Here is a 26,150-nt window from a genome sequence, read left to right as displayed (position 1 = left end):
ACCAAAATAATTTTGCTGGCTTTTTTCTTTCTTTCGCTCCTTCTATGCTCATTCCATCTGGTAGTTTTGGGGTTTCCTTACTTTGGCCAAAGGACCCACTCCAGAGTCAGGTCTCATAAGATGGTATTTCAGATTTCCTGTTCTGTTCTGACCCAGTTAATGAACCAATGCACTGCTTGGTTGAGCAAGGTTGTACTTGTGTCCTTTTACCTCTTTTGGTCTGTGGTTCCAAATAAGCTACAGCCCCAGTCAGTGCTTGACAGTAGCTTTTGTTCAGCTTCTTTTCTTTTCTTTTCTTTTCTTTTTAAATTTTATTTATTTTTTGGCTGTGTTGGGTCTTCGTTGCTGCACGCGGGCTTTCTCTAGTTGTGGCGAGTGGGGGCTAATCTTCATTGCAGTGCACGGCCTTCTCATTGCGGTGGCTTCTCTTGTTGTGGAGCACGGGCTCTAGGCAGGTGGACTTCAGTAGCTGTGGTGTGTGGGCTCAGTAGTTGTGGCTCGTGAGCTCTAGAGCGCAGGCTCAGTAGTTGTGGCGCACGGGCTTGGTTGCTCCGTGGTATGTAGGATCTTCCTGGACCAGGGCTCAAAACCATGTCCCCTGCATTGGCAGGCAGATTCTTAACCACTGCACCACCAGGGAAGCCCTCAGCTTCTTTTCTTAAGTCCCTAGTTTGAGCTAGAGCTGTGAATCTGGCTCTAGTCCATATCTTGAGAAGCACTTCCGGTCCTTTACACTCCACAGGACCTGTCTTCCTGTCTTCCTGTTCACCTCTGCTTACTTTTGGACTTAGAGCCCATTAAGTCTATGGCTTAACTCAATCATAGCTTTGTGGGTTTTGTTATTTTTCCAGTCTGTGAAAATGCTTGTTTTGTTTTGACCTGGCTATACATATATATCCCCCCTCACCCCCGTATCCCTCTCCACTTCATCTATCGTGTAATGTATCTGGAGCAGAAGGGATGTATCAAAGGGTCATTTAATGAGCTATCTTATTGGAAGTCTACTTAAGTTTTTTTAAGGAATTCTCTACAAGCAAAGAAAGAGAGAAGAAAATAGAGCATTCAGTTTCTAAAGGAGCAGCAAAAGACTCTCTATGCTTAAAGATCATTCTCTGATAGTAAAGTAGAAAACTTAGTTATAATTATTGCCTATTTTCCTGTAATAGCTAGGGTCTCGATCGTTACTCTCTGAATACCTAGCATCCTCCCTTCTCATTCACACCTGCTTCCTTCTTCTCACCCCACTTAAAACTTCCATTCCCTGAAGAGTCATCAGTACTCAGCTCCCTGTCAATTTAGTCATATAATTATAGTATTCAAACTGAATTATAAATAATGCTTGTGAGCTCAGTAAGTTCTTAATTAGTCAATATGTGGGGTATACTTAGCAGGTGAGTGGTGATGGGAGGAGGGGGAGTTGGACTTGACTACATGTCTATTCTTACAACCAGACAAAGGCCCAGGAACAGCCTGAAGAGCCTCTGAAATGAGGCCCCTTGAAGTAAGGAGACACCAGTCACTCTGCAATAACTAAGATTGCCAACATGGAGAAAAGGAGCCAACATGGAGAAAAGGGTTTTCTAAGGCAGGGTCAAAATGGGGTGTGTGTATATACGTGCATTTGTGTGTGTCTCTGTGGGTGGGTGCACACATGCATGTGCTTCTGAACTCCTACCTTTAGGAATAAAAGCAGAAGTATTAACCTAACAGTCTTCTGGTCATCATCTGGAAGTGTTTGGGAATGACTGACCAGGGACCAGGATTATAAGAACTGTTAAGTTGGTTTTCTACAAAGGTTACCAGTGACTCTATAAATTAAAACAAAAGGGTCCCAGGGCTTATCTTTCTTAAAAAAATTAATTTATTTATTTTTAAATTTTTTGGCTGTGTTGGATCTTCGTTGCTGCACACGGACTTTAGTTATGGTGAGCGGGGGCTACTCTTAGTTGCCGTGCACGGGCTTCTCATTGCAGTGGCTTCTCTTGTTGCAGAGCACGGGCTCTAGGCATGCGGGCTTCAGTAGTTGTGGATCACAGGCTCAGCAGCTGTGGCTCGCGGGCTCTAGAGCGCAGGCTCAGTAGTTGTGGCACATGGGCTTAGTTGCTCCGTGGAGTGTGGGATCTTCCCGGACCAGGGATCGAACCCGTGTCCCCTGCATTGGCAGGTGGATTCTTAACCACTGTGCCACCAGGGAAGTCCTGGGCTTATCTTTAAGAGCAGCAAGGGGTGAAACTGGACACTATAGTCCATTCCATTGCCAGGCTTGAGAAGAAGAAGAATGGACCTCAACAAACAAAAGAGTAGTGGCAGCTACTAAAGGAATAAAGGACAAGATGAAGGTCAGGGACCTTCTGCATGGAATCTGGTCTAAGTTTAAAAGGGATCTTTAGCCATCAAAAGATCCATGTGAGGGGCTTCCCTGGTGGCGCAGTGGTTGCGCGTCCGCCTGCCGATGCAGGGGAACCGGGTTCGCGCCCCGGTCTGGGAGGATCCCACATGCCGCGGAGCGGCTGGGCCCGTGAGCCATGGCCGCTGAGCCTGTGCGTCCGGAGCCTGTGCTCCACAACGGGAGAGGCCACAGCAGAGGGAGGCCCGCATACCACAAAAAAAAAAAAAAAAAAAGATCCATGTGATTGCCTGAATTCCCCCATCCTTACTCAGTCTTAAACACTATACAAACATGGAAAATATTTTAACTTTGTCCATGTATATACTTAGGCTGAAGAAAGTCCTTTAGCCTCATTTGGCTCAGTAAAACATAATCTAAGGAATCAAAAGAGTCATAGGCCTATCAAGAATCTGACTGAATGTATGGCCCTCTTCACAGAAAAGAGCATACACAAGTTTTGTGTGTATTTCAGAGAGTTTATGGATGCCTGGTTAACATAACCTCTAGCTTAGGGAGAAGCAGTTGGTTTACCTAATAGGCTGTAAGGTTTTCAAATTACCAATCTTCATAAGAAGTGGGATGTCATGGATTCCCCAGAATCTACCCAGTACCTCTCACCTCCTTTGGGTGGTAGGTATTATCTCCATTGTTGTTCATTCCATTTCTGGTAATGATCTCCAATTAGATTCAACAATATTATTCAAATGCCTTCCATCCTGGATATTCCCAAAGCCACACACGATAAAGAAGATTTCAAACAAAATTTGGTGACATTTTTCTACATTGACCATTCTGGTCTATGAAATCCCTGATGCCCAAAGAGAGCTCTGATCCACGCACTGCATCTATTGCTAGTTTCTTTCATTCATGACCCTAAACACTGATGTTTTCTTTTAGAAACTTTTTCTCGGGTGAGTTTTCATTATTTTCTTTATGACTATCATACATATTTTGGATGCAACATACACAAAGGACATTTCATCAGCTTTAATGCTCTCTCCTTCAGTAATATGGCCATGATATTCGGAGAGTTTCTTCGAATCTGTATAATCATTCCCTACTCAGTTAGCTTCTCCCCTGTTTTAAGACAGGAAGTAGTTGGGTTATCCTATCACCATCACAGTTCTGTACTTGATAGTTTTTTCTCTTTCTCACTTGTAGATTCTGTCTGAAACCCTGACCCAGCATCTTCAGCAGGCGATACTGTAGTCACTGGACCAATCCCCAGCCTTGACTTGTCTATGGGAACTGCAGTGACATTTTGATCAAGGGGAGGAGATCTGGAAGTTATGTGGTTGAGGAAGGAGATAATCCCTAGGGGAAGAGAATTCAAGGTGAGTTTCAAGAGACAGATGGTCTTTTGGCTTTTAAAATTCTAACTCATTCTTTAAATACTCAGCTCAAAATGCTTCTTTTCATTGAAGCCAACCCTCCTTCCCCCAGCAGGCTTCCTTTATCCTTCTGTGCTTCTATTTCATTATTGTACTTCTTACATGGTTGGAACAAAGCTAGAACCTCCTGGATGTAAATCATAGTTTCACTACTTTCTGTGTTGTCTCAAGCAAGTTACTCAACCTGTCTGTGCCTCAGTTAGTGGTAGAACAGTTTACTCATTCTAGCTGTTTAGACTCCAAAATCCATGTTTGTTTTTTTTTTTTTTTTTTTTTTTTTGCTTTTTGGCCACGTCACGCGGGATCTTAGTTCCCCAACCTGTGATCCAACCCGCGCCCCCTGCAGTGGAAGCACAGAGTCTTAACCACTGGACCGCCAGGGAATTCCCAATCCGTGCTTTCTTTACCATACCACTCTGCTTCTAGATGTATAAGTTTTCTTAATAGGAACAGTTAGTGTTTCTATTTCTCTTAGATTCCACCTCCCTTCCAAGAAGTGATTTCCCCTTCCATCCTTCTAGCATAAAGCAGGGAGGGGACTGACTCACCAGCAAACATGTATAAGAAGTCACTCCCCCAATTAATATGATAGGTCCATAGGAGAGCTGACTCCATGGCATCCCTAGAATGCCAGTGAATCTGTGCCAGAAATAGGATGAGGCAGAGGAGCAAACAGGAGGCTAGGACCAGAAGAAAATACATCATATCCCTCAGTGTCTTCAATCTGCCTCGACAGCCACCCCCAACTCTTCTTCTACTTCCAGACACCATATTGTATAGAAAGGATCAAGAAGATAAGAATCCAAGGACTGACCAAGGTGGGAGAGAGAAGGGGCCTGGCATAAGTTAACTAATGGATGTTTTACACAGTAAGACAAGGCAGGTAGCTGGTAACTTGATGTAATAATGAAGAAGAGAAAAGGGACAAGAAAAAGAAGATGAAAGCCCACACAGAGGAACTATGTTCCCTCAACAATTTTACCATAGTATTACCCTGCCATATAGGTCTGTACCTGAGATGAAGTTGAGCATGGATACCTTCAGATCCAAGTTAGGAGTCATTCTTCCTCTTCTAGGGAGGCAAGATCTGAAGAGCCAGCCAAGAGCAACAAGTATGGTGAGGACAGAGATGAGGAAGAAGGCCCTGGAATATTGGAGGTAATCTGCCAAAGAGATGGAGAAAGGAAAGGCCTGGTTAGTCCAGTGGGGGACCTCTCCTTAAGAAAACCAGACAGAGTCTTAGAGAAGGGAGTGAAGACTAAAGAGGATGAAGCTGAGCTTGCTATGTGGCATCCAGGGCACAAATAAGTATCTTCTTTCCCAGCTCTTCATTGATACTTGGAATTTTTCACTATGAAGGCAAAAGCTTCACTGTAGAACTAAAGGTAATATACAAATAGTTCTGGGTACATTAACACATTAACTTAGATGTAAACTAGCTTATAAGAGGTGTGACTCTAACATCACAACACAAATTTAAACTTTTTCTTGTTCCTAATTCTAATTCTAAAAGTAATACATGTTCAATATAAGCATTGGAGAGACTAGAAAAGTACCAAGAAGCAGCAAGAATATCAGCCACAATTCCACTACCCAAAGACAACCATTGTTAGCATTTTATTTGGTTTCTTTCTGGTATTTTTCTATCCTCTGTACACAGTGGATATAATACTGAATTTCGTGATTTTTCTTTTTTTTTTCTTTTTTGCGGTACGCGGGCCTCTCACTGCTGTGTCCTCTCCCGTTGCGGAGCACAGGCTCTGGACGCGCAGGCTCAGCGGCCATGGCTCACGGGCCTAGCCGCTCCGCGGCATGTGGGATCTTCCTGGACCGGGGCACGAACTTGTGTCCCCTGCATCGGCAGGTGGGCTCTCAACCACTGCGCCACCAGGGAAGCCCGAATTTCGTGAGTTTTAAGAGGATTATATGGTAAGATTTTTCCCAGATCACCTGCTGTAAACATCATATTTAATGGCTACAAGATAGTCTATCATATCAACGTACTTTGCTTAATGATTTTATCATTGTTGGAGTTTGTTTCTATTTGTTTTTTCTCTTTCAAATGTATCTGGCATGTACAGTCTCTGTCAGCCTGTGACTATAAAATGAAGTCACATTTACCTGAACTCCCATACTGTAATGATTTCAAGACCCAATTTACTGGACTGCAGGAATTTAACACCCCACAAATATCTCCTTTTTTTCCTGAGAGTCTCTCAAGGTCCCATCTCACATGTGTTTGTAGGACAGGTCTGCTAATGTTCTTTTGCTCCAATGCCCTTACCCTAGTGCCACAACACTCCTTCTCTCTCTTATCTCTTGGCTCCAGAGCTCTGCTCTCTTTGGCTCTGCCCCTTCAGACTGGAAGTTGGTAAGAGAGAAGAGGGAGCGTGCCAACCCATACTTTTGGCTACCATATCCCTAACATGGAATAGATCCTTCCCTTGACTTCCCCAGCAATGTTTTATAGAAGATTTAAGAAATAGAGTAACTTACAATTACACGTAGATGTATCTTTCTGAGATACCACGGATCCACCAATATCTTTGATATCCTTTATAGCAGGGGTCCCCAACCCCCGGGCACCTGTTAGGGACAGGGCCGCACAGCAGTTGGGGAGCAGCAGACGAGCAAGTGAAGCTTCACCTGCGGCTCCCCATCGCTCACATTACCGCCTGAACCATTCCCCCCCTCGAAAAACTGTCTTCCACGAAACCGGTCCCTGGTGTCAAAAAGGTTGGGGACCGCTGCTTTATAGGGTGCCTCCTGGTCTAGCTTATATCCTGTCTCAGTGTAACGAGGGCCAGGTCATCCCTACCACTGAAAGTTCTCTAAGCACTTCTATGTCTAAGAATCCAAGTCCATCTTCCAAGTAACCCAGAGAGAAGAGTACCAAGCTTATCCCAGTTGACAAACTGCCTCTTAAGTTTTATTTTGTTCTCTAGAACACATCACTGGCTAACACAATCAATGACTTAATTCTCTTAATTTTCATTAAGAGAAACCACACTCCTACCCACAGAGGTCAGGTGCTATGTGGCCCCAACAAGTTAGCCACATTAAAACATGATAACCCAAGGGCAGCACGTTTTCTGAAAACTGGGTCATTCAGAATTAGCCAGTCAGAACCATCAGCCTAGACTGAGCTGCATGAAGCCCAGTGTGATAGGCATCTTTTGCAGTATTGAGCCCCCAGTCCCCCATGGGCCTTAGCAGTCCCTGTCTAGAGCCCTGGATCCTTGCCTATAGCTCCCTTGACTATAGCTAGTAGGACCAAGGAAGGGTACCAATTTAACTCTGATCCTTGGATATCTGGATTTGGGACTGATTGATGTGAATTTCCTCTTTTGCTTGCTTGAACCAAGAAGATATAAAGCTAGCCTGGTATATCCCCTTTTTCAGGCACTTTCATACTAATAAACAGGAAAAGCTGAGCTGTAGAGATAAAGTAAAACATAAACAAAGTTGAGTGACAAAGGAGCTCTGGAGAGACTGAGTGACTGGCTGGCTTGATTTTCTTTGCCTGAGATCACAGCCTCTTCTGGAATTCCCTGAGGTCCAGAAAACTTCCTGCCTTTGGAAGTCTATGAGATGCTCCTGAATCATTATAAAGAAGTTCACTCTTTAGCTTATGCTATTTCAAATGGGTTCTGATATTTAGAAAACAAAAGAGTACTAAGATATCCAGTCCAACTCCTGTCTAAGATATGTTACAGTCCAGTCTTTCTTCTACCATGAGGGGAAGAATGTACCTTCACGTTCTTCTTACAATCTTCTCAGTCTTAGCTGCTTACCTCCTGAAAACTCCATAAACAAGATCACTCACAAGTCCACAGGAACAACTAAATATCTGCAGCATAGTACAGTCTAACACCTCAAAGGAACCAAGTCTACCAGTCATAATGATACACAAAAAATTATCTAACCAAACTAACTAAACACTTACCTTCAGAGTCTAAAACAGCTGCATTTGGCTAACTTCATAGTCTTTTAAAATTCATGTAACAAAACAAAACAAAGGTCTGAAAGGTGAATTCAAGCCTCTACCTCCTGTAAGAGCAAATCCTATTTCAGCTTTTAAACAGCAGTCTTTATAGCAGCTTACCCATTAATAAAAGGCCTTACTTGTATGTCTCAGTAAGAATAGAAAGGATCCTGGATGGATACCCAGAACCCTGGAGAGGAAGCTTTGAAATCTTCTTAGTATTTAGATTCCCTTGTAACCAGTTGGTATACCAGAATAAATCATCCCTACACAGCTTGTGGGTGTTTATTATGTGATGGTTCCTGGGGTCCTGGCTCTGGACCAAAGACCTATGCTTTCTTCCCCACACTCTGCAAAAAAGACAGTTCAAGTTACTCTCGGTGGCAACACATTCTTTTACATTATGGTCTGATCTCACCTATGCTATGGGGGAAATTAGCAGAAAGGTCTGTTCCACGCTGAGACCTAGTAGTAAAAGTGAAGGATGGTGTCCTTTACTCCCATCCTTTCTTCATCCCATTACCAATAGCTACGGCACAGAGGCTATCAGTTATCTAGAACCAGGGGAAGACAGAGGCAGAGGAACAATGGCCTGAAGTAAGTCCAGGACAGAGGAACATGCGTACACATGTACTTGAGCCCACTTGAGACAGCCCCAGTGAAAGTCTCAGAAATGACTGGGGGGCTTCCCTGGCGGCACAGTGGTTAAGGATCCACCTGCCAATGCAGGGGACACGGGTTCAAGCCCTGGTCCGGGAAGATCCCACATGCCATGGAGCAACTAAGCCCTTATGCCACAACTACTGAGCCTGTGCTCTAGAGCCTGCGAGCCACAGCTACCGAGCCCGCGTGCCACAACAAACAGTAGCCCCCGTGCTCTGAAAATAGAGAAAGCCCCCGCGCAGGAATGAAGACCCAATGCAGCCAATAAATAAATTTATAAAAAAAAGAAAAAGAAAAGAAATGACTGGGGACACCATGGGAGAGGGGGCTAAATTCTTGCAATCCAATAGGTAAAATTTGAAGTTCTTGAACTTGGGCAATAATCTATTTGGGCAATAATAACATATTATTGTTACAGGCTGATGAGGCCTGGACATACTGATTATATTTGGGGAATTCCTTATGAGATCTGTATTGCAGACGGATTACTGACCCTAGAATTAGGACTAGTTAATACTGGAAATAGGGTGGATACTTGACTTACAATTGTGTACTTAAAGACTCACTTAGTTGACATTCTCCAAACGATTAACAGTTGGCCTCATAGGTGAATTCAAGGCTCCAAGAAATAAACTGCTTTAAGTGACAACATTTCAAGATTCTGACTCATTAAAGATTTAAATAATAATCTCAAGGCCTGAGGTTTAGCCTGGGTTACATAAATATAATTGCAGCTTAATTTTTATGCCTATATCTCTCACTCCATTTCTCTAGAAATGGAATTAGTGAGTGTAAATCTCTGGATGCACATAATCATATTGCTTTGGTTGTTCCTATTTATGTGTCCTCAGTGTATATGGGACTGTGCAGCATTGTGTATTACCACTTACAAATCTCTCTTAATGTCATGGCTGAAAAATCCTATCTCATCGTTCATTAGATTTACCATTCTTTAATGGCTGATTGAGGTTAAAGTCATTTTCCCCATGTTTATTAGACATCTGTAGTTTCTGTTTTGTGAATTGTTTACAAAAATTTATTTATTGGGGTATTTGTCTTTTTTGTAATAATAATTTGTATATCTTATATATATATATTAAGGCCATTAACTTTTATCTTTCATATTTGTTGCAATTATTTTCTCTAGTTTTTATTTTCAGTTGAAGATGCAGTTGAATTCTCTGCCTGCCTTTGATTTTAGTTTCTTCTGAAGATCTCGCTTTACGATCCTGCTCCTGCATGAGCCCGTGCCAAATAAGTGATGCTCCACTTCAGGGTTGGGCCTAGGTCCCCCCTCCCCCCAAATCTGGGACTCCTGTTTATCTAAGAAGTGAAATAAACACTTTACTCATGTATGTTTTCTTCCACAATACCTGTTCTTTGTGTAAATGTTTCTCTTGCAGATGTTGGAGAAACTCTTTAGTGTAGTTTTAGCTTTCCTCTAAGTCTTAGTTCTGGTTGAAAAACCTCATACATATGGTATCTTCTAGCCCTAGACATTTATTTTTAAATATTATGTGTTGCATCTTCAGATTTACTTAAATTCACATAAAATTTGACAATTTATTCTCTAAATAGCTGGCATTTGTTATACTACATATCTGACATGCATTTAACTTCTATTGCTAGCATAAGAACAAACTGACCTTGAAAGTTAAATCTGATGGAGGTTGAGACACTTTGCTCTATCTCCCAGCTATGATCAATCACTTCTGTTTCTGTGAACCACATTAGAATAACAATCTCTTTGCATCACAGGAACAGCTCATAAATGACAAACGAGTTCTTCCCAGAGGGTAAAGACAGTATCAACTCATAATTTGGGAGAGGAAACAACTTGGGGTAGGAGGGAGAAAGGGTACACCAAGGACACCAAAGAGAAGAACGGCCATGTTCACAATCTGGCTGAGATCCCTCCTAGACATGGAGAGGTGAGGGGCAAGAGATCTTGGAGGAAGAAAGATGAAGGGCCATTGTGGCAGAAAACTCTGGAACTGTGGGGCCTGTGGCATTCAATTTAGTGGCACTCACAGGGTGGCTTGGGTGTGTGGCTCCAGCACAGCTCATGGTTGCATGAGATCCAGAGTCCTGCGTAGAGCTCAAGGCCATTGTTGATCACCAGGAACTGCACCCAGTTCAGTGGGGACACGCAGATCAGCATTAGGAGGCTAAAACCACAGAGGCTGCCACAGAACATTCGGATGTAGGTGTGTGTCTGATCCACTTGCTGCTGCAGCCTCTGGGGTGGCATCGAGGCACTCGGATGTTGGTTGGTGGGGAGGGTAGGCTACAAGGATGAGGGATGAGGGAGATATTGCATACCCAAAAAGATAACCCTTGACCCCCAGGGTCTCCTGCTCTTTTCTGCCTCAAGTACCCCCATGTGGGTTCGATTGGTGGATAGCTTTCCCTACCCCTTCTATAAAAAACAAACATTTCTGGGTCATCTTTTCCCTATCTTTAGGACACTGTCTAGACCCGCCTTTAAACAAGTTCTCTTCTTCCCATCTGAACTACAATTCGGTACCTCCTCACCCTTTGGTATTTCCGGTACCCCTTGACTTTGGGAACCTTGGGACAGTAGAAGGTAAAGATTAATTGTTCCTTCCTCTCCATCTTGGCAGCCAGTTCACGTTCCAACTGCCACGGAACTTGTCTCAGCATGTCCTCATACACGCGGACAGAATCCAAAGGGGTTGGAAACTGTGGCATAGATCCCATTTCTGCTTCATACTCTGGGTCTGGTCAGACCAGGAAGAAATCATCACGTTCTAAGCATGTGCATGTATGTGTGATGCTCTTCACCCTCCTTCTCTGACTCCTCCTAACTCCTTTATTAAATAAATCCACAAATATTTTGTCACCAGTTGCTATGTGTCAGTCAGGCTTTGTGATAGGTCCTGGGACATAAAGATAAATAAGACATAGTTCCCTAAAAGCAAATAAAAAAGGATAACTGATGTCTCCAGGACTCAATAGTTTGTGGTTATAATTTAAGATTATATGATCTTAATCTACCAAGATATAAAAATATAAATATGTTTATGTATATAGATATATCTCAGCAGCCCAGAATTCATGTTCTTGCCCCAACTTTAAGTGGAAGACCCCAGGTGTGTCTCATAGGTGGAAGAACCAGTCTGTCAGCCATAGGCCTTCATTTGGCATCCACCTTTGTTTTCCTTTTTTGCTCTGGTTCCCCCTCTTCAATGCCCTCTACCCATGAAGCCATTCAAGGGTACAGCCTCTGCCAAGGCCACTGCTGACACAGGGCCTGTAAAAATGCCAGTATCCCTACCCCAGGGGGCTACCAGCCAACGTGCAGAAAGCTACCCCTCAAGATAATGCAGCAGAGTTGGGTTCTGTGTGGAAGTGAAGAGACTGGCCTTTCCCTGGCTCCACAGCAGCAAAACACACACCCAGAGTATCTCAAAATCTCCTTCTTAAACAACTCTTTCAGAGTTGGTCCTAACTCCTTTCCCCACAAGGGCTCAAAATCAATCCAAGATGCTGAACAGATGTCATCCTGTTCCACAGCATGAACCTTGATGCAAACAAATGCCCGGCTGGATTACCAACTCTTGTTTTCCTAAGTTTGGGCTGAATCAGAATGTCCCATCACACTTTCCTCCCAGTATAAGCTCTTCCCACCCACCCCAACTTGTTGAAACCTATTCTTTATTTCAGCTGGTGGGAATGACTAGCTAGGTTATGTCCATGCTTTAGCAACATAGTCTTCCTTCTGCAAAAGTGGTACTTGAATCTCTGTCTCCTAGTACTTAGCATACTGCCTGAAAAGAATAGTATTTAATGTTGAATGAATGAGTGAGCAATGCATTTTTATATTAAATACAGAGGTTGATACAGAGAACAGAACGTTTAGCACTGTCAGAGGGAAATTAGGGAAGGTTTACTGGAAAAGACAATGTCTTAGCTGGATTTTAAAGGAATTTGACAAATAAACAAGTGGAAGGGAATGTGAAACAAAGAGAATAGTATGTCTCAAGGCAAAAAGCCATGAACACCATGAAGTTCTCAGGGTACTAGAAGCAGGGTGGTTCTACTTGGTGCAAAATCAAAGATGAGGGTTGAGGGTTGCATATAGAGGTAAGGGCTAGATCACAAAGAGTCTTTTATGCCATGCTATGCAATTATATTGTGAAGTTTTAATTGCTGGGATACTCTAGTCCTACTGGCATGATTATAAGAAAGACTTTTGCAGCTGCATCAAACTGACTTGTACAGCATGTCTGTTAGATACACATGTATGGCTAGAGAGCTAACATAGGCTGTGAATAGACAGGCCTGTGTTTCCATCCTGGTTGAGCACTTACTTAGTTCCGACACTTACTGGCCAAGTTCCTTTGGGAAATTTCCTTAACCTCACTGAACTTCAGTTCCCGCACTTCTAAAACTGGGATAATAATCATCCCTGTCTCATAGAATTAATGTGAAGATGAAATGAGATAACACACATAATGCTCTTAGCACAGTGCCTTCATAACTGCACAATAAATATTATTATTGATGGATATTGATATTATTGATAAATATACTATCAATGGTGAGCAATTAATACGTGCTTGCTAAATACTATCTATTATTATTATGTTTTAACTGTCTTTCCAAAATTGCTCGAGCATGGCCTTGGCACAGGCCACCGTGAGACAGATGAAATACTTGTGTTAATGGAAAGGATGCATCACCCCTCACCCCTCTAGTAGCAGCACTAAACAAGCACATTACCAAAGAGATGATACTGATGTAAGGAGGTCATTTTGTGAACAGTGTCTGACTTGGCAAATGATGCAACCCTCTAGCTATTAAAGGAATAGGTCAGGCACCATTCAACACCCATGCCTATTTCAGCACTACCAAAAAGGCAGATGTTCAGGCCAGCTTGGAACTTGCTAGGGCCTGGGATGCATATGACAAAACAAGCATTTATTCACATCTTATGGCTGTGTATATTGTGATTCACCTACTTTAAAAAGCAATTTGGGGTCCCCAGTCTGTGCCACCACCTCCGCTTCCAGGCCGGTGGTGCCCCAGGGGAAGCATGGTCATGGACAGTGGACCGAGTGCTTTAAGCACAGAATGATACTATGTGGAGCTGCTGCAGAAACAATATCATGATGGCTATTTATGTTCCCTGCTGCTCCCTGCAGAATCCCAAAGCTCTGCTCTTGCATTGAGGGCCTTCGATGTGGAAATGGCTCAGGCTGATTAAAGACTCGGCCTCTGAGAAAACAATTGGACTGATGTGAATGCAGTTTTGAAAAAAAAACTGTGGACTATATATACTGTGATAATCCGCCCCATCAGCCTGTGGCTATTGAACTTCAGCAGGTCTGCACACCAGCAGAGCAGGCCCTGTTTCTGGGCCCCAGATTGACTTCACAGAGCCCCAGCAAGATGGAAAGCCAGGCCCCCACATGAGGGACTGAGAAGAAAAAGTGATGGGAAGCTGCTGTCAAAAGACATAATCTGACCAAAAAATGGCTTCTAAAAATCATTGATGAAGGAGAAAAAAGTTTGGATGACACAGCATATCATAATACACAGAAACTATACAGTTATGCAGAAAACACACAGAGCTCTCTTCCTTATTTAAGACTAGAAGTACTGGGTATAAAGGATCTTGGTGCAGATCATGCCACAAATCACACTGGAAAAGCACAAGGAACTGTCATATACGTAAGAGCAATGTCCTATCATAGTGGCTGAAGAACAGTGTTCCTTCCCTCAGATATTTGTGGGTTTGACAAATACAGCATATGGTGTTTCACAAGAGGGTTTTCTACAGAAGAGCCAATGATAAAAATGTGAGAGACATAATATACGTCATTACTAGCCAGGCATATTTGTACTTAAAGCATGCTAGGTCCTTCCACAAAGTGAAAGTGAAAACTTCCTGCCTTTCTTCAGGATGCTTTGGAGGACTATTTAAAGAAAATTCAATAGGTGGATTTTGATATATTCTACCCATCTTGATAGCAGAAAAATACATTACTTCCATTATCTTTGTATACTCAGTCATAGAGAAAAAGATATTAAAATAATTTTATGGTACTAAAAAAAAAAGCAATTTTGGTTAGAAAAAATGTAATGTAACTAACATCTTTGTGACCTTGAAGTAGACCAAGATTTTTTCTTTTTTTAAACAGGACACAAGGGACTTCCCTGGCAGTCCAGTGGTAAAGAATCCGCCTTCCAATGCAGGGGACGCAGGTTAGATCCCTGGTCGGGGAACTAAGATCCCCCATGCTGCAGGGCAACTAAGCCTGCGCGCCACAACTACTGAGCCCCGATGCCTCAACGAGAGAGCCCACGTGCCACAAACTGCAGAGCCCACGTACTCTGGAGCCTGCGCACCATAACCAGAGAGAGAAAACCCGCATGCAACAACTAGAGAGAAGCCCATGAGCTGCAACGAAGAGTCCACATGCCGCAACTAAGACCCAACACAGCCAAGGAAGGAAGGAAGGAAGGCTAGCCATCAAAGCCTTATTTAAACAGGACATGAAAAAGCATTAACCACAAAGGAAAATTTTGATAAGTTGAATTATGCTGAAATTAAGAACTTCTGTTCACCAGAAGATACCATTGAGAGAGTAAAAAGACAATCCACAGAGTGGGGTAAGATATTGCAACGTTTATATCTAACAAAGGGCTTGTAGCGAGAATATATTAAGAACTCTTACAAATCAATAGGAAAGAAAACAACCTACTAGGAAAATGAGCAAAGTCCTTTATTAATGCTTTGCAAGACATCAAAATGGGCAATAAACATATAAAAAGGTGCTCAATTTCATTAGTCATCAGGGAAATGCAAGTTAAAACCATAATGCAATATCACTACATTTCCATCAGAATGGCTCAAATGAAAAAGTATTGGCAAGTATGTGGAGCAACTGGAACTCTCATACGCTTCTTTTGGTAGTGTAAATTGGTAGAATCACATTGAAAAACTACTTGGCAGTATCTGCTGGAGTTGAATAAACACATGCCCTTTTCAATGTACGTAGGTATGCAAAAGGAAAGTGTCCTTATGTCCACCAAAAGACATGTATAGTGCTCCCAGCAACACTTTTTATAATAGCCCCAAACTGGGAACTACCCAGTTGCCCAGCAGCAGAAGAATGGAAAATTGTGGTAAATTCATACAAGGAAATACTATACAGCAATATGAGTAATCTACAAGCACATGAAATATGGATAAATCTCATAAATGTAATGCTGAGCAAAAGAAGCCAGACACAAAAGAGTACATATGTATGATTCCACTCAAATGAAGGGCAAAACTGGCAAAACTAATCAGTGTTGTCAGAAGTCAGAAATACCCTTGGGAGGAAAATGACTAAGGACTAGGAGGGGACATGCAAGGGACTTTCGGGGTGCTGGAGATGTTCTATTTCTTGATCTGGGCACTGATTACCAGAGTTCTATATTTATGCTATACTTTAATAAAGAGTTAAAAAAATTAGATACATATATCAAGAATCTTTTTTTTAAATCAAGAATCTTAAAAATGTATCTTTTGTCTTGGTAATTTCACCTCTAGGAATCTATAAAATTAATATTTTATTGTTATAGCTTATTTATATAACCTTATCTACTAGGAACTGTGCTAGGTGCTTTACATACATTAACCCACTTGTTTGTTTCTTTTTAAATAAATTTATTTATTTATTTTTTGGCTGTGTTAGGTCTTCGTTGCTGTGCACAGGCTCTCTCTAGTTGCGGTGAACAGGGGCTACTCTTCGTTGCGGTGCGTGGGCTTCTCATTGCGGTGGCTTCTCTTGCTGCGGAGCACAGTCTCTAGTCGTAGTCGTGGCTCGCAGGCTCTAGAGTGTAGGCTCAGTAGTTGTGGCGCACGGGCTCAGTTGCTCCGCAGCATGTGGGATCTTCCCGGACCAGGGCTCAAAACCATGTCCCCTGCATTGGCAGGCGGATTCTTAACCACTGCGCCACCAGGGAAGCCCAAGCCACTTGCTTTTGTGAATCAAAAATTTCCATTTTATTTCCTAATTTGTTATTGCTAACATAAAAATAAGCTATCTTTTTCTATGTATTTATCTTTTATCAGGACACTTGACTGAATTATTTTCATTCTAATAGTTTCTTTGGATAATTCTCTTGAATTTTCTAAGTAAACATCATATCATCTGCAAATAATGATAATTCTGTCTTTTCCTTTACAAAATGTGTCTTATTGCACTGATTGGACAGTTTTATTAAGGATAGTGGGCATCCTTATCTTACTCCTGACTTTAGTGGAATGAACTCTATTGCTTTTCGTTTCATATGTACATTCATTTTCATGTTAAAAAAGAAAAAAGTTTCATTCTATTTCTATTTCATCAAGATTTCTAATTTAGAATAGCTGTATCAAATTCCTTCTGAACCTCTAGAATATGGTCTTTCTTTTTTAATCTATTTAACATAAACATTGCCTTAATACATTTTATATTGCTTAACTAGTTTTGCATTCCTGTAATAAAATATGTTTGGACAGGATATATTATTCTTCTGATATACTTCTAGGAGTATTTGTTTTTATAGTTGGCCCAAGGATTATATAGAATTTTAAAAGTATATTTACATGTTTAGATTTTTTTCTCCCCCTTAATTTTGATATATTATGGTCAAAGAACATGTCCTATAAGAATTCAAAAAAGTAATGTTTACCTTTTTGCCAGTTTTTCTAAATGTCCTGTGAACATTTAATAACAACGTATGAGACACAAAATTTTAAATGTATTTGTGAGGGATATAAGATTCTAAACCTATTATAATTAAGTTATTAATGATATCATTCAAAATGTTCCTATTCTTATTTTCTCTGCACTTGATAAAATATTCTCAGAGAAATGTTAAATGTCTCACTATGATTATAATTTTTTCTTTTCCCTTATATTTCTTCTGGTTTTTGCTTTATATATATTTGTTAGGTGTCTAATGGTTTATGATGTCTATCTTCTTTGTGAATTGTACCTTTTATCATTAAAAATATTCTTCTTTGTTCCATTTAACTTCTGTGTGTCTTGGGTTTTTTCACGTTAATAAATGCCTTCCTTGCTCTCTTTTTGTTTGCATTTTTCTGGTACATCTCTGACCATTCTTTTAGTGTCATCATTTTGGTTTCATTTAAAATGTCTCTTATCAACAATATTTAGACTGTTCTTTGCTCAATTTGAGAGTCTTCATCTTTTAATGGTGGGATCTAACCTATTTACACATAGGGTGATAGTTTAGATACATTGGGCTTATTTCTACCCTCTTATTCTTTATATTTTTGGTTAATTATATATTCATGTTACTTCCTCCTGTCCCTCTTATTTTTCCAGAATGATCCAGCTTCTTTTTCTGTAATGATGTGGAAGTCATGTATCCTGTTTCTATCTTGCTAGAGCTTATCTGTCAATTTTATTAGATACATCTTCTAAAAAATTAATTTCAAGTCATCAACAGTAGCAATGAAAAGATAAATACTAATGTTGGAAGAGAGTAATGAAATGGGCATTTTTACACATTATTGGTGGGAATGCAAAATCTTATCCCATGTTTCCAGGTGTTTATAGTGAGGGGGTGGGGAAAGTAGCCCTGATTACGTGGCTTAAACCAGGGAGGGTCTGGGGCTATCTCAGTCTCATCCAAGCTACCAAACTGACGGATGAAATTTCCAAATGAAAAGCCAAGTATTCTTGGTGAGAAAGGATGAAAACAGATGTTGGCATGGCAACCAGTACCCTCTACAATCGTCACTGTAACATTGTTTATAACTGAGAAAACTTGGAAGCAACCTAAATGTCCTTCTGTTCTTCTGGGGAGATCAAGAGAATCTTGATTTGGGAATTCCCTGGTGGTCCATTGGTTAGGATTCAGCTCTCTCACTGCCGGGGCCCCAGGTTCCCGGGTTTGATCACTGGTCGGGGAACTAAGAACCCGTATGCCTCACGGCGCGGCCAAAAATAATAGAATCTTGATTTGCACAGAGTTTTGGAATATAGTGGGGTCTCCAGAGGCATAGATAGGAGAATAAGAAGACCCTGGGGCTGGAAAGTCATGGAAAATTTTGGGTCTTGTGCAATGAATGCCAAGTCATGAGGGAATAGAGATTATAAGGAAGTTCAAGTAACTGACAAGCAAAGAGGAAAACTGACCAGAGGAGCAGATATTCAGAGAGGAACAGAAAAGTCATGAGAGAGTAGTCAGGCCCTTGATTTCTGCTCTTTCTGAAGTTTGGTTTTCAGCTTTTTTGGGTTGTTACGTATATCACTTCAGTAGACCTCCTTTTCCCTGAAATAATATGAGTCCCTATTCCTTGCAAGCAAAAGGCATGTCATGGAGATAAAATCAACATATTGTGACAGTGTGAGGGCTTCTTATGACAGATCTGTATTTAAAGATAAGAGGCAAGTCAAATTATCTAGTAAGCCCTTTATCCTCATCTACATCTCTGAGCTCAGCCTACTCTACTAGCTGCCATCCCTCCTCTGTGCTCCTTTTGTCCCTCACAAACTTCTCTCTCACCAGAGTCCTCTTTCCCCCTAATTTTTAGCCTTCCTTCCTTTTTCCCTTGACTATTTCATATGATCTCAACTGTCATCTTTGAGCAGATGATGCCAGAGCTCTCTTTTGAGCTCCCAGCCTGTATTTCCTTGGTCCTGCTGGACATTCCAACTCTGCTGTCCTTCCGTCTCCTCCAAAGCAGCATGTCTCAGAGCTCATTATCTTTTTTCCAAAACTGGCTCTTCCTTTTGTATTCAGTTAATGGCACCATGATTCCCTCGGGAAACCAGACTGGTACACCTTTTCTCTCCTCTTTCCCTTGTCCCCATCCCTACTTCACCCAGTTAGTTGCTGAGCTCTGTCATTTTTGTATCTGAAACATTACTGCATTTGATCCATATCCCTCTTTGCCACTATCGCTCCTTTTGCTCAGATCTGTTTTGTTTTTTTTAAATTTTTTGGCCATGCTGCGTGGCATGCAGGATCTTAGTTCCCTGACCAAGGATTGAACCTGAGCCCCCTGCATTGGAAGCACGGAGTCTTAACCACTGGACCACCAGGGAAGTCCCATCAGATCTACTGAAAGTTCCCTCAGGGCTTTAGTTTTTCTAATTTTCTGACCATAGAAAACCACCTGTGTAAATACCCAGGCAATTTTTTTTAAAAGTCTATTATGTAGGCTAGGATTGGATAGATATAGGACAAGGCCAGTTATTGCAAGAAATGTATGTCTAGAGTTAGGGAAAGTTGTTAAGAATTAGTTAGGGAGGGACTTCCCTGGTGGTGCAGTGGTTAAGACTCCACGCTCCCAAAGGAGGGGGCCTGGATTCGATCCCTAGTCAGGGAACTAGATCCTACATGCATGCCGCAACTAAGAGTTCGCATGCCACAACTAAGGAGTCCACAAGCTGCAACTAAGGAGCCCACCTGCTGCAACTAAGGAGCCCATATGCTGCAACAAAGGAGACCGCGAGCCACAACTAAGGAGCCTGCCTTCTGCAACTAAGACCTGACACAACCAAAAAAAAAAGAATTAGGGAGTAAGCCTGAAGAGGTAACTAGAATAGTTATATGACTAAATAGGAGAGAAGAGGGGATAAGGCTAAAAAAAAAGACAAACTGGACACAGAAATATTTTTAGTATCCCCAAGGAATGCTGTAAATGTTTAGTAGTAAATGTTTAGTTAGTAAATTGGGTACATGTTTAGTTAGTAAATTGGGTAGCATTCTGTAATTCTGGAAACAGCAATGGGAGGAGCTGGAGGTAACAGGGTACAGCAGAGGTAGGGATGCCTCCATGTGAACTGGGATGGGTTTAAATAGAGTCAGGGAGCACAGATAATTTTGGCCATCTCCACTTCTGTAAACTTTGGCAAATTAAACAAAGCTTAAGTCTCACTTGTCTGGCTAGCCAATGTGGAAGAGGAAAAATGAAGCCATCGATCTCAGGTGAATTGGGGTCTGCATTTCCTGAGCCCCATAGCATGTGAGAATGGTCAGGTTGTTTTAGAGAGCTCTGAGGCAACAGCCTCAGCTTCAACCTCAACCTCAGCCTCAGCCCCAATCTACCTGCACACGGCTTTCCCCATTTGATTCCTCCTATATACATTAACGGATTAATCTTAGCAAATTTCAGCTCTGGTATTGTCACTCTTCAGCTAAAGAAATTTCGCTAGCTTCCCATAGACTCAAGAGTAAAATCCCAATACAATCTTCAGCCTAGCTTTCAAGGAAGTATGATAGATGTAAAAGCAATCGATTTTGGCATGGAAGGCCTGGGTCCAAATACTAGTTCTGACAACTATCTATGGGGCCTTGGTCAAGTTATTTTAATTGTCAGAGCCTGCTTCCTCATCTGTAAAATGTAGATGATACTCAATTTCACACAGTTGTTGTGAGAGATAAAGAAGATAACATGTATCTAGTACACAGTACCTTGATCAATAATTTCCTCTTTTCCTTACTTCATTACCCAGCTTCAACTTACTTTTTCTAAAACTATTTTTATCCGTATTTCTCTTTATGCATTATTGGTTCTAGTAAAACAGAATTGCTCACATCCCTGGTATCACACCAGATTCTTCAGAGATCTCTGCCTAGGTTCGTTTGCCATTTCATTCTATTCATTCAAAAATATCCATTAAATGACTATGATGTGCCAGGCGCTGTTCCAGAACCTGGGGATCCTAAAGTGAACAAGTTACATGGAGTTTTCTTTCTAGACTGCAGTCCTTCTCCATGGATTGCTCTTTCCTCTACACAATGAAATTCTGTCTTTCAAAATTTAATACAAATGCTTCATCATTCATTCAACAAATACTTGCTGAACACTTACTATGTGCAGATTCCTGGCTCAGGCAGTAAGGATACAACTGTGGAAAGGATACCACTCATTCATCATGTCGTCTGTGGAGAACATGGACAAGTAAAGAGGCTGCAATGAGGGTGCCATAAAGAAACATCCTAGAGGAGATGTCTAAGTGCTTCCCAAAGTTTCTCACATCAGAGCACACACAGGTGATTGTTCTTGGCTGGAGATGACTGACCAGGATGTCTAGCTACCCCAGGCTCTGCCTGGCCACCCCAAGGATTGAGGGGAGGGGGTGGTCACTGTCTCAGCGCAATGGTACTCCATTCACAACATACTTGTTGGTTTGATCTAGGCTAAGACCTGAAGGATAAGTAGATGCTAAATAGGAGAAAAGATATTCCTGGCCTTTCACTTATTTAACAAGTCTTTATTAAGAATCTACTATGTGCCAGACACTGTGCCCAGGGCTAGGAATACAACAGTGAACACAGAACCTGCCCTTAAGGAACTTTTACTTAAGGGATACAGACAAATGGACAGGCAATTACAATATTGAGGTAAGTGCTCTGATGGAGATAAGCTCAGAGGGCTATGGGATCTTACCCAGGTGTGAGAAGTCAGAGATTTACAGGGTGGTAAAATATAACTTTAGACCTTCAAGTAAGTGGTGGGAGTGGGAGGTGAGAAAGGCATTCCAAGGAGAAGGGAATATGGTAGAAGTGAGATAATCATGGCACATTTTCGCCTTGCTATCCCCAAAAACCCTATGCTCAATATGCCATCTTCTTCCACACCTCTATGCTTTGCCCATGCTCCCCTTCCCTGCCAACTCATGTTCTGGAAGCCAGCTCAAGCCACTTCCTCTTTGAAAGACTTCCCCAGGCAAAATTAGTCATTCCCTCCTCTCTCCTTCTACACTGATGACTCTACTGTATGAACCAAAAATCTGGACACATTGTCTGACAGTGAATTCTTTTTCTGATATGTAATTTTATTAGATACTATAGATATGGAAATTAAATCATGTTTTATTCATTTAACAAGTTGTCTTTAGTAAACAGAATAGAGAAAACAACCAGATATTATATACTATATATTATCTGTGTCATTATTTTTGTTATTCATCTACTGTCAAAATTGATGGCAATGTTGTGTATATACAAATCTAAAGAGTTTATAATGTTAAATAACTGTTAATTTTAATTTTTGCTACTATTTCTATGCTAGGCTCTGAACATTTACTTGTATTATGATGATTTTTTTTTAACTTTTAATGGCTGTTCATTACTTTTCTGATTGTCTGATATACTGTCAGAGAGAGGATAACTGGAATAATATGTTTGGAATATTCTCTCAACAATAATCCCTAAGTATTTTCATTAGTAATTTTTACAGTCTCCTTATTTGGGTCCAGTTCCTTCATTTTGTGACTCTTCTATGTAAATTACTTCTCTCTCCTGGTACTGTGCTCTGATAACATAGTGGTGAGCAAGGAAGACAGGGTCCCTGACTCAGTAAGTAACTGTGTTCTCACTGATCAGCCCTCAAGCCTCTCGTGTATTAGCTAGCCCCTGTGCTTCTGAGCAGATCCACTATTTCCTGGATCTACAGCTCTTTTCCTTTCCCACTGCTATAGTTCAAGGTCTTATTATCTTCCACCTCCAATTAAAAAAAAAAAAGCCCTCCCTAACTGGTTTCTTATCCATCCAACTAGTCAACATGAGATTTCTAAAATGCAAATCTTTGGACTGATTTTCAATTGCCCACAAAATTAAGTCCTGACTCTCGGACTTCCTATGTAAACCCCTGCGGAACTTCTCTCTGGGTGTAAGACCTGTCTTATCTCTGGGTATTCTCCAGCTTGCACCCAAAGTTCAAGCAATGTCTTACTGCTTGCAGTAAGTACAGGACCTACCTGTTCGCGAAGTTTTGTCTACGAGGAGAGGATTTGGGGGCGGTTACTAGGAGATTATCAACCATTAAAGGAAGAGCCTTCACCAGAGGCTGGAAATGGGACGCCTCAAGCTTGCTGTGAAAGTACACATTTTTTCCCCAGTCCTAAGTAGATCCCATTTTTGTGATCTTAGGATGCCCTCTCTAGCTGAGCCATTCTTACTACCTAATTCCAACCCCTTTCCGACCCACAGCATCAAAAGGAACTGTGCTTTTAAGCCTCCATTTTTTTGTTTCTTAAGTTCCCTGGGCCTGGGACGTCTTTACCTCCCAGCAGGCATTGCGATCTCTTATTCCGTGTTCACGATTCGGGAAACTTTCCTTTCTCGCTCGCCCACTCGGCCTCCCCACGTGGGGCTTCTACCGTCTGGTGCGCTTATAGTTCTGTGATCGCAGGCCTGGCACCTGCGGTGGTGCATTTAGCTACTGCTCCACCAGGCCCGTGAGCCGCCTGCACCTGAACCATCGCCGATGCCCCGCACCATCCACTGCACGCCACAGGAGCTCCGGGCTCACGCCGGGACTGGAGGGACAGGGAATCGGTACTCCAGGGTCGCTGATGAAGCGCTGCCTCCGGTCACGTGACGCGCCGGTTGTCACGCGGGGGCGGCTCACCTGACCAGGGTGTCACGTGGCCCGGCCCGCTGGGAGAGAGGAGACCGGCGGGCCATGGCAGGTTCCACGCTCTGGTTTTCGCTGCTGCTGGCGGCAGCGTTCGCTGGGCGGGCGACGGCCCTGTGGCCATGGCCCCAGTACATCCAAACCTCCGAGCGGCGCTACACCATCTTCCCGTACAGCTTCCAATTCCAGTACCACGTCAGTTCGGCCGCGCAGGTGGGCTGCTCCGTCCTCGACGAGGCCTTCCAGCGCTACCGTGAACTGCTCTTCGGTTCCGTGTCCTTCCACTTTCCCCAACCCATGGGTGAGTCGGACCTGCCCTGTCTCGTTCCCGGGCTCCGAGAGGGCCTGCCTTGGGACAACTCCCCCAAACCTCCTGAAACGCCCTTCCTTTGGCTTTTGACCAACCCTCTAGTCTATCCCAGTACTCTAGCCTCTTCTTACACCTGCCCTTTTTCTCCAGCTGTCCTCTTAGCCTCCCCAAGGATTAGTCCCCCACCTCCATTCACTTCTTCATCGAGCTGACTTCTGCGGCCAGGGCTTATGCGGAATCCTGCCCTCGGGCTATGTATTTCACCAAAAATGTCTGCTTTAGGACTACAGTTCATTCAGGATAGCAAATTACTGAAAATACAGTGCCAGTAGACATCTGACCGTGGTCAAGTGTCCAGGGTCCTAGTGAGGCTGTGACCAGAGCTGGGGAGAGGAGACCAGAGCTGACACTCAAAATTGGTAAGACAAGACAAGAGAGATATGCAAAATTACATAAAAGTATCTGACACATAACATATTAGGTAAATGTTTAAACTGTGAGAAAAATCATAGAACACTTGCATAAGGAAATGTGTTTTGAGCAGCCACTTAAAGTGAGGTGGTGGATGTACAGAAATTGGCCAGGACGGAAAGGACGGTATTTGAGGAAGGAAGGCAGGCTTAGGCAGAGGCACAAAGGGTTATGATTGAGCTCAAAGTGCTTGGCTGGTGTGTGCAATGAGAGTGGGGTGGCTGGGGAGGGTTGAGGTTGGGGAGAGTGTGGGATTGAAGAGTCGGGAGTGCTTTGGATCTGAAATAGCATGGGCTGGCAGTTTTCTTTAAGGCAGCTGCTGAAAATTGTGTTTGAGGATGATTATTTCACAGCAAATAGAAGAATAGAGTCATGAATAGAGTCAGCAATGCAAAGAAAGAAAATTCTACTTTATGGGCTTAAAATTTAGAATTTTCTAGAAGCTCTCCTGGAATCTAGTTCTCTGGTTATGAGGTATAGGTGTTTATGGAGGGAAGCCATATTTATGGTTGAGCCATATGGTAGTGTCATTTTTTTTCTGGCGTTTCAAGTATGCTTAAATTACTTTCAAAAGTTGTCATATGAGGGACTTCCCTGGTGGTGCAGCGGTTAAGAATCCACCTGCCAATGCAGGGGATATGGGTTCGAGCCCTGGTCCGGGAAGATCCCACATGCCGTGGAGCAACTAAGCCCTTGTGTCACAACTACTGAGCCTGTGCTTCAGAGTCCGCGAGCCACAACTACTGAGCCCGCGCGCCTAGAGCCTGTGCTCCGCAACAAGAGAATCCACCGCAACGAGAAGCCCGCACATCACTACGAAGATTAGCCCATGCTCACCACAGCTAGAGAAAGGCCGCATGCAGCAATGAAGACCCAATGGAGCCAAAAAATATATATATATAATTAATTAATTAATTTTTAAAAAGACGTTTAAAAAGTGTTGTCGTTTGATATGTAGAATTAAAAGTATTTAATCAAAAAAAATGGCACTTAGAGTGTGACAGATGATTTAGGGAAAGAAATAGCATCAAAGGTAGTTCTTCACTGGTAAGATGCATTAGGCCAAGGAGGATAAAAGGTATGCTCTTGTGTCCATGGTCGATCACATACTTCTCTGAATCCTTCATGACAAGTAATAGAATGCTTCACATAAAACTGGCACTCAGAATATGTTTATTTTGGTATAGAAAAGTTAGGGACTGACTTAAATCTGTCACCTAATTGGTGGTTTCGTATGTGCGTATTCCAGTGCTGGGCACTCAGTGGTTACAGGAAAAATATATGACCCAGTCCCAAGCTTTGCAGTCCAACTGGGGAATATGAAGCAAAAGGATACAGTGTGTTTAAAATGCTTAACAGGGCTTCCCTGGTGGCGCAGTGGTTGAGAATCCGCCTGCCGATGCAGGGGACACGGGTTCGTGCCCCAGTCCGGGAAGATCCCACATGCCGCGGAGCAGCTGGGCCCGTGAGCCATGGCCACTGAGCCTGCGCGTCCGGAGCCTGTGCTCTGCAACGGGGGAGGCCACAACAGTGAGAGGCCC

At 42.5% G+C, this 26,150-nt stretch overlaps 2 protein-coding genes and 1 pseudogene across 5 annotated transcripts in view; 2 read left to right on the top strand and 1 right to left on the bottom strand.

Moving 5' to 3' along the window:
- Nucleotides 1-3,361: 3,361 nt before the first annotated feature.
- On the bottom strand, nt 3,362-23,783 carry TMEM202 (transmembrane protein 202). 4 transcript variants are annotated; one of them, XM_007120747.3, is made up of 5 exons: nt 10,964-11,044; nt 10,460-10,715; nt 4,794-4,943; nt 4,329-4,460; nt 3,362-3,703 (listed from the first exon to the last, which is right to left on the bottom strand). In XM_007120747.3, exons 1-5 carry the CDS (start codon nt 11,042-11,044, stop codon nt 3,507-3,509), a joined length of 816 nt encoding a protein of 271 aa, XP_007120809.1. In that variant the 3' UTR covers nt 3,362-3,506. The 4 variants fall into 4 exon arrangements, 1 of the variants encoding a protein (XP_007120809.1); XR_003681653.2 differs by lacking the exons at nt 4,329-4,460; nt 10,460-10,715; nt 10,964-11,044 and adding exons at nt 21,279-21,349; nt 23,475-23,781 and having other exon boundaries at nt 3,620-3,703; XR_002892512.3 differs by lacking the exons at nt 4,329-4,460; nt 10,460-10,715; nt 10,964-11,044 and adding exons at nt 21,279-21,349; nt 23,475-23,783 and having other exon boundaries at nt 3,658-3,703; nt 4,819-4,943.
- Nucleotides 13,595-14,485, top strand: LOC112066269 (NADH dehydrogenase (ubiquinone) complex I, assembly factor 6-like; annotated as a pseudogene).
- Nucleotides 23,784-23,832: 49 nt separating the features above from the next.
- Nucleotides 23,833-26,150, top strand: part of HEXA (hexosaminidase subunit alpha) — a 39,766-nt gene continuing 37,448 nt past the window's right edge. Inside the window, exon 1 of the mRNA XM_024128888.3 lies at nt 23,833-24,129. Coding sequence (XP_023984656.1) covers nt 23,877-24,129 — 253 coding nt within the window. The 5' untranslated portion in view covers nt 23,833-23,876. The remainder of the gene's footprint in view (nt 24,130-26,150) is intronic.

The sequence above is a fragment of the Physeter macrocephalus genome, chromosome 11 (genome assembly GCF_002837175.3).
Source record: "Physeter macrocephalus isolate SW-GA chromosome 11, ASM283717v5, whole genome shotgun sequence".
In the NCBI taxonomy this organism is placed as follows: Eukaryota; Metazoa; Chordata; class Mammalia; order Artiodactyla; family Physeteridae; genus Physeter; species Physeter macrocephalus.
Note: the sequence above shows the minus strand (reverse complement) of the source record. Positions and strands in the feature narration are given on the sequence as shown.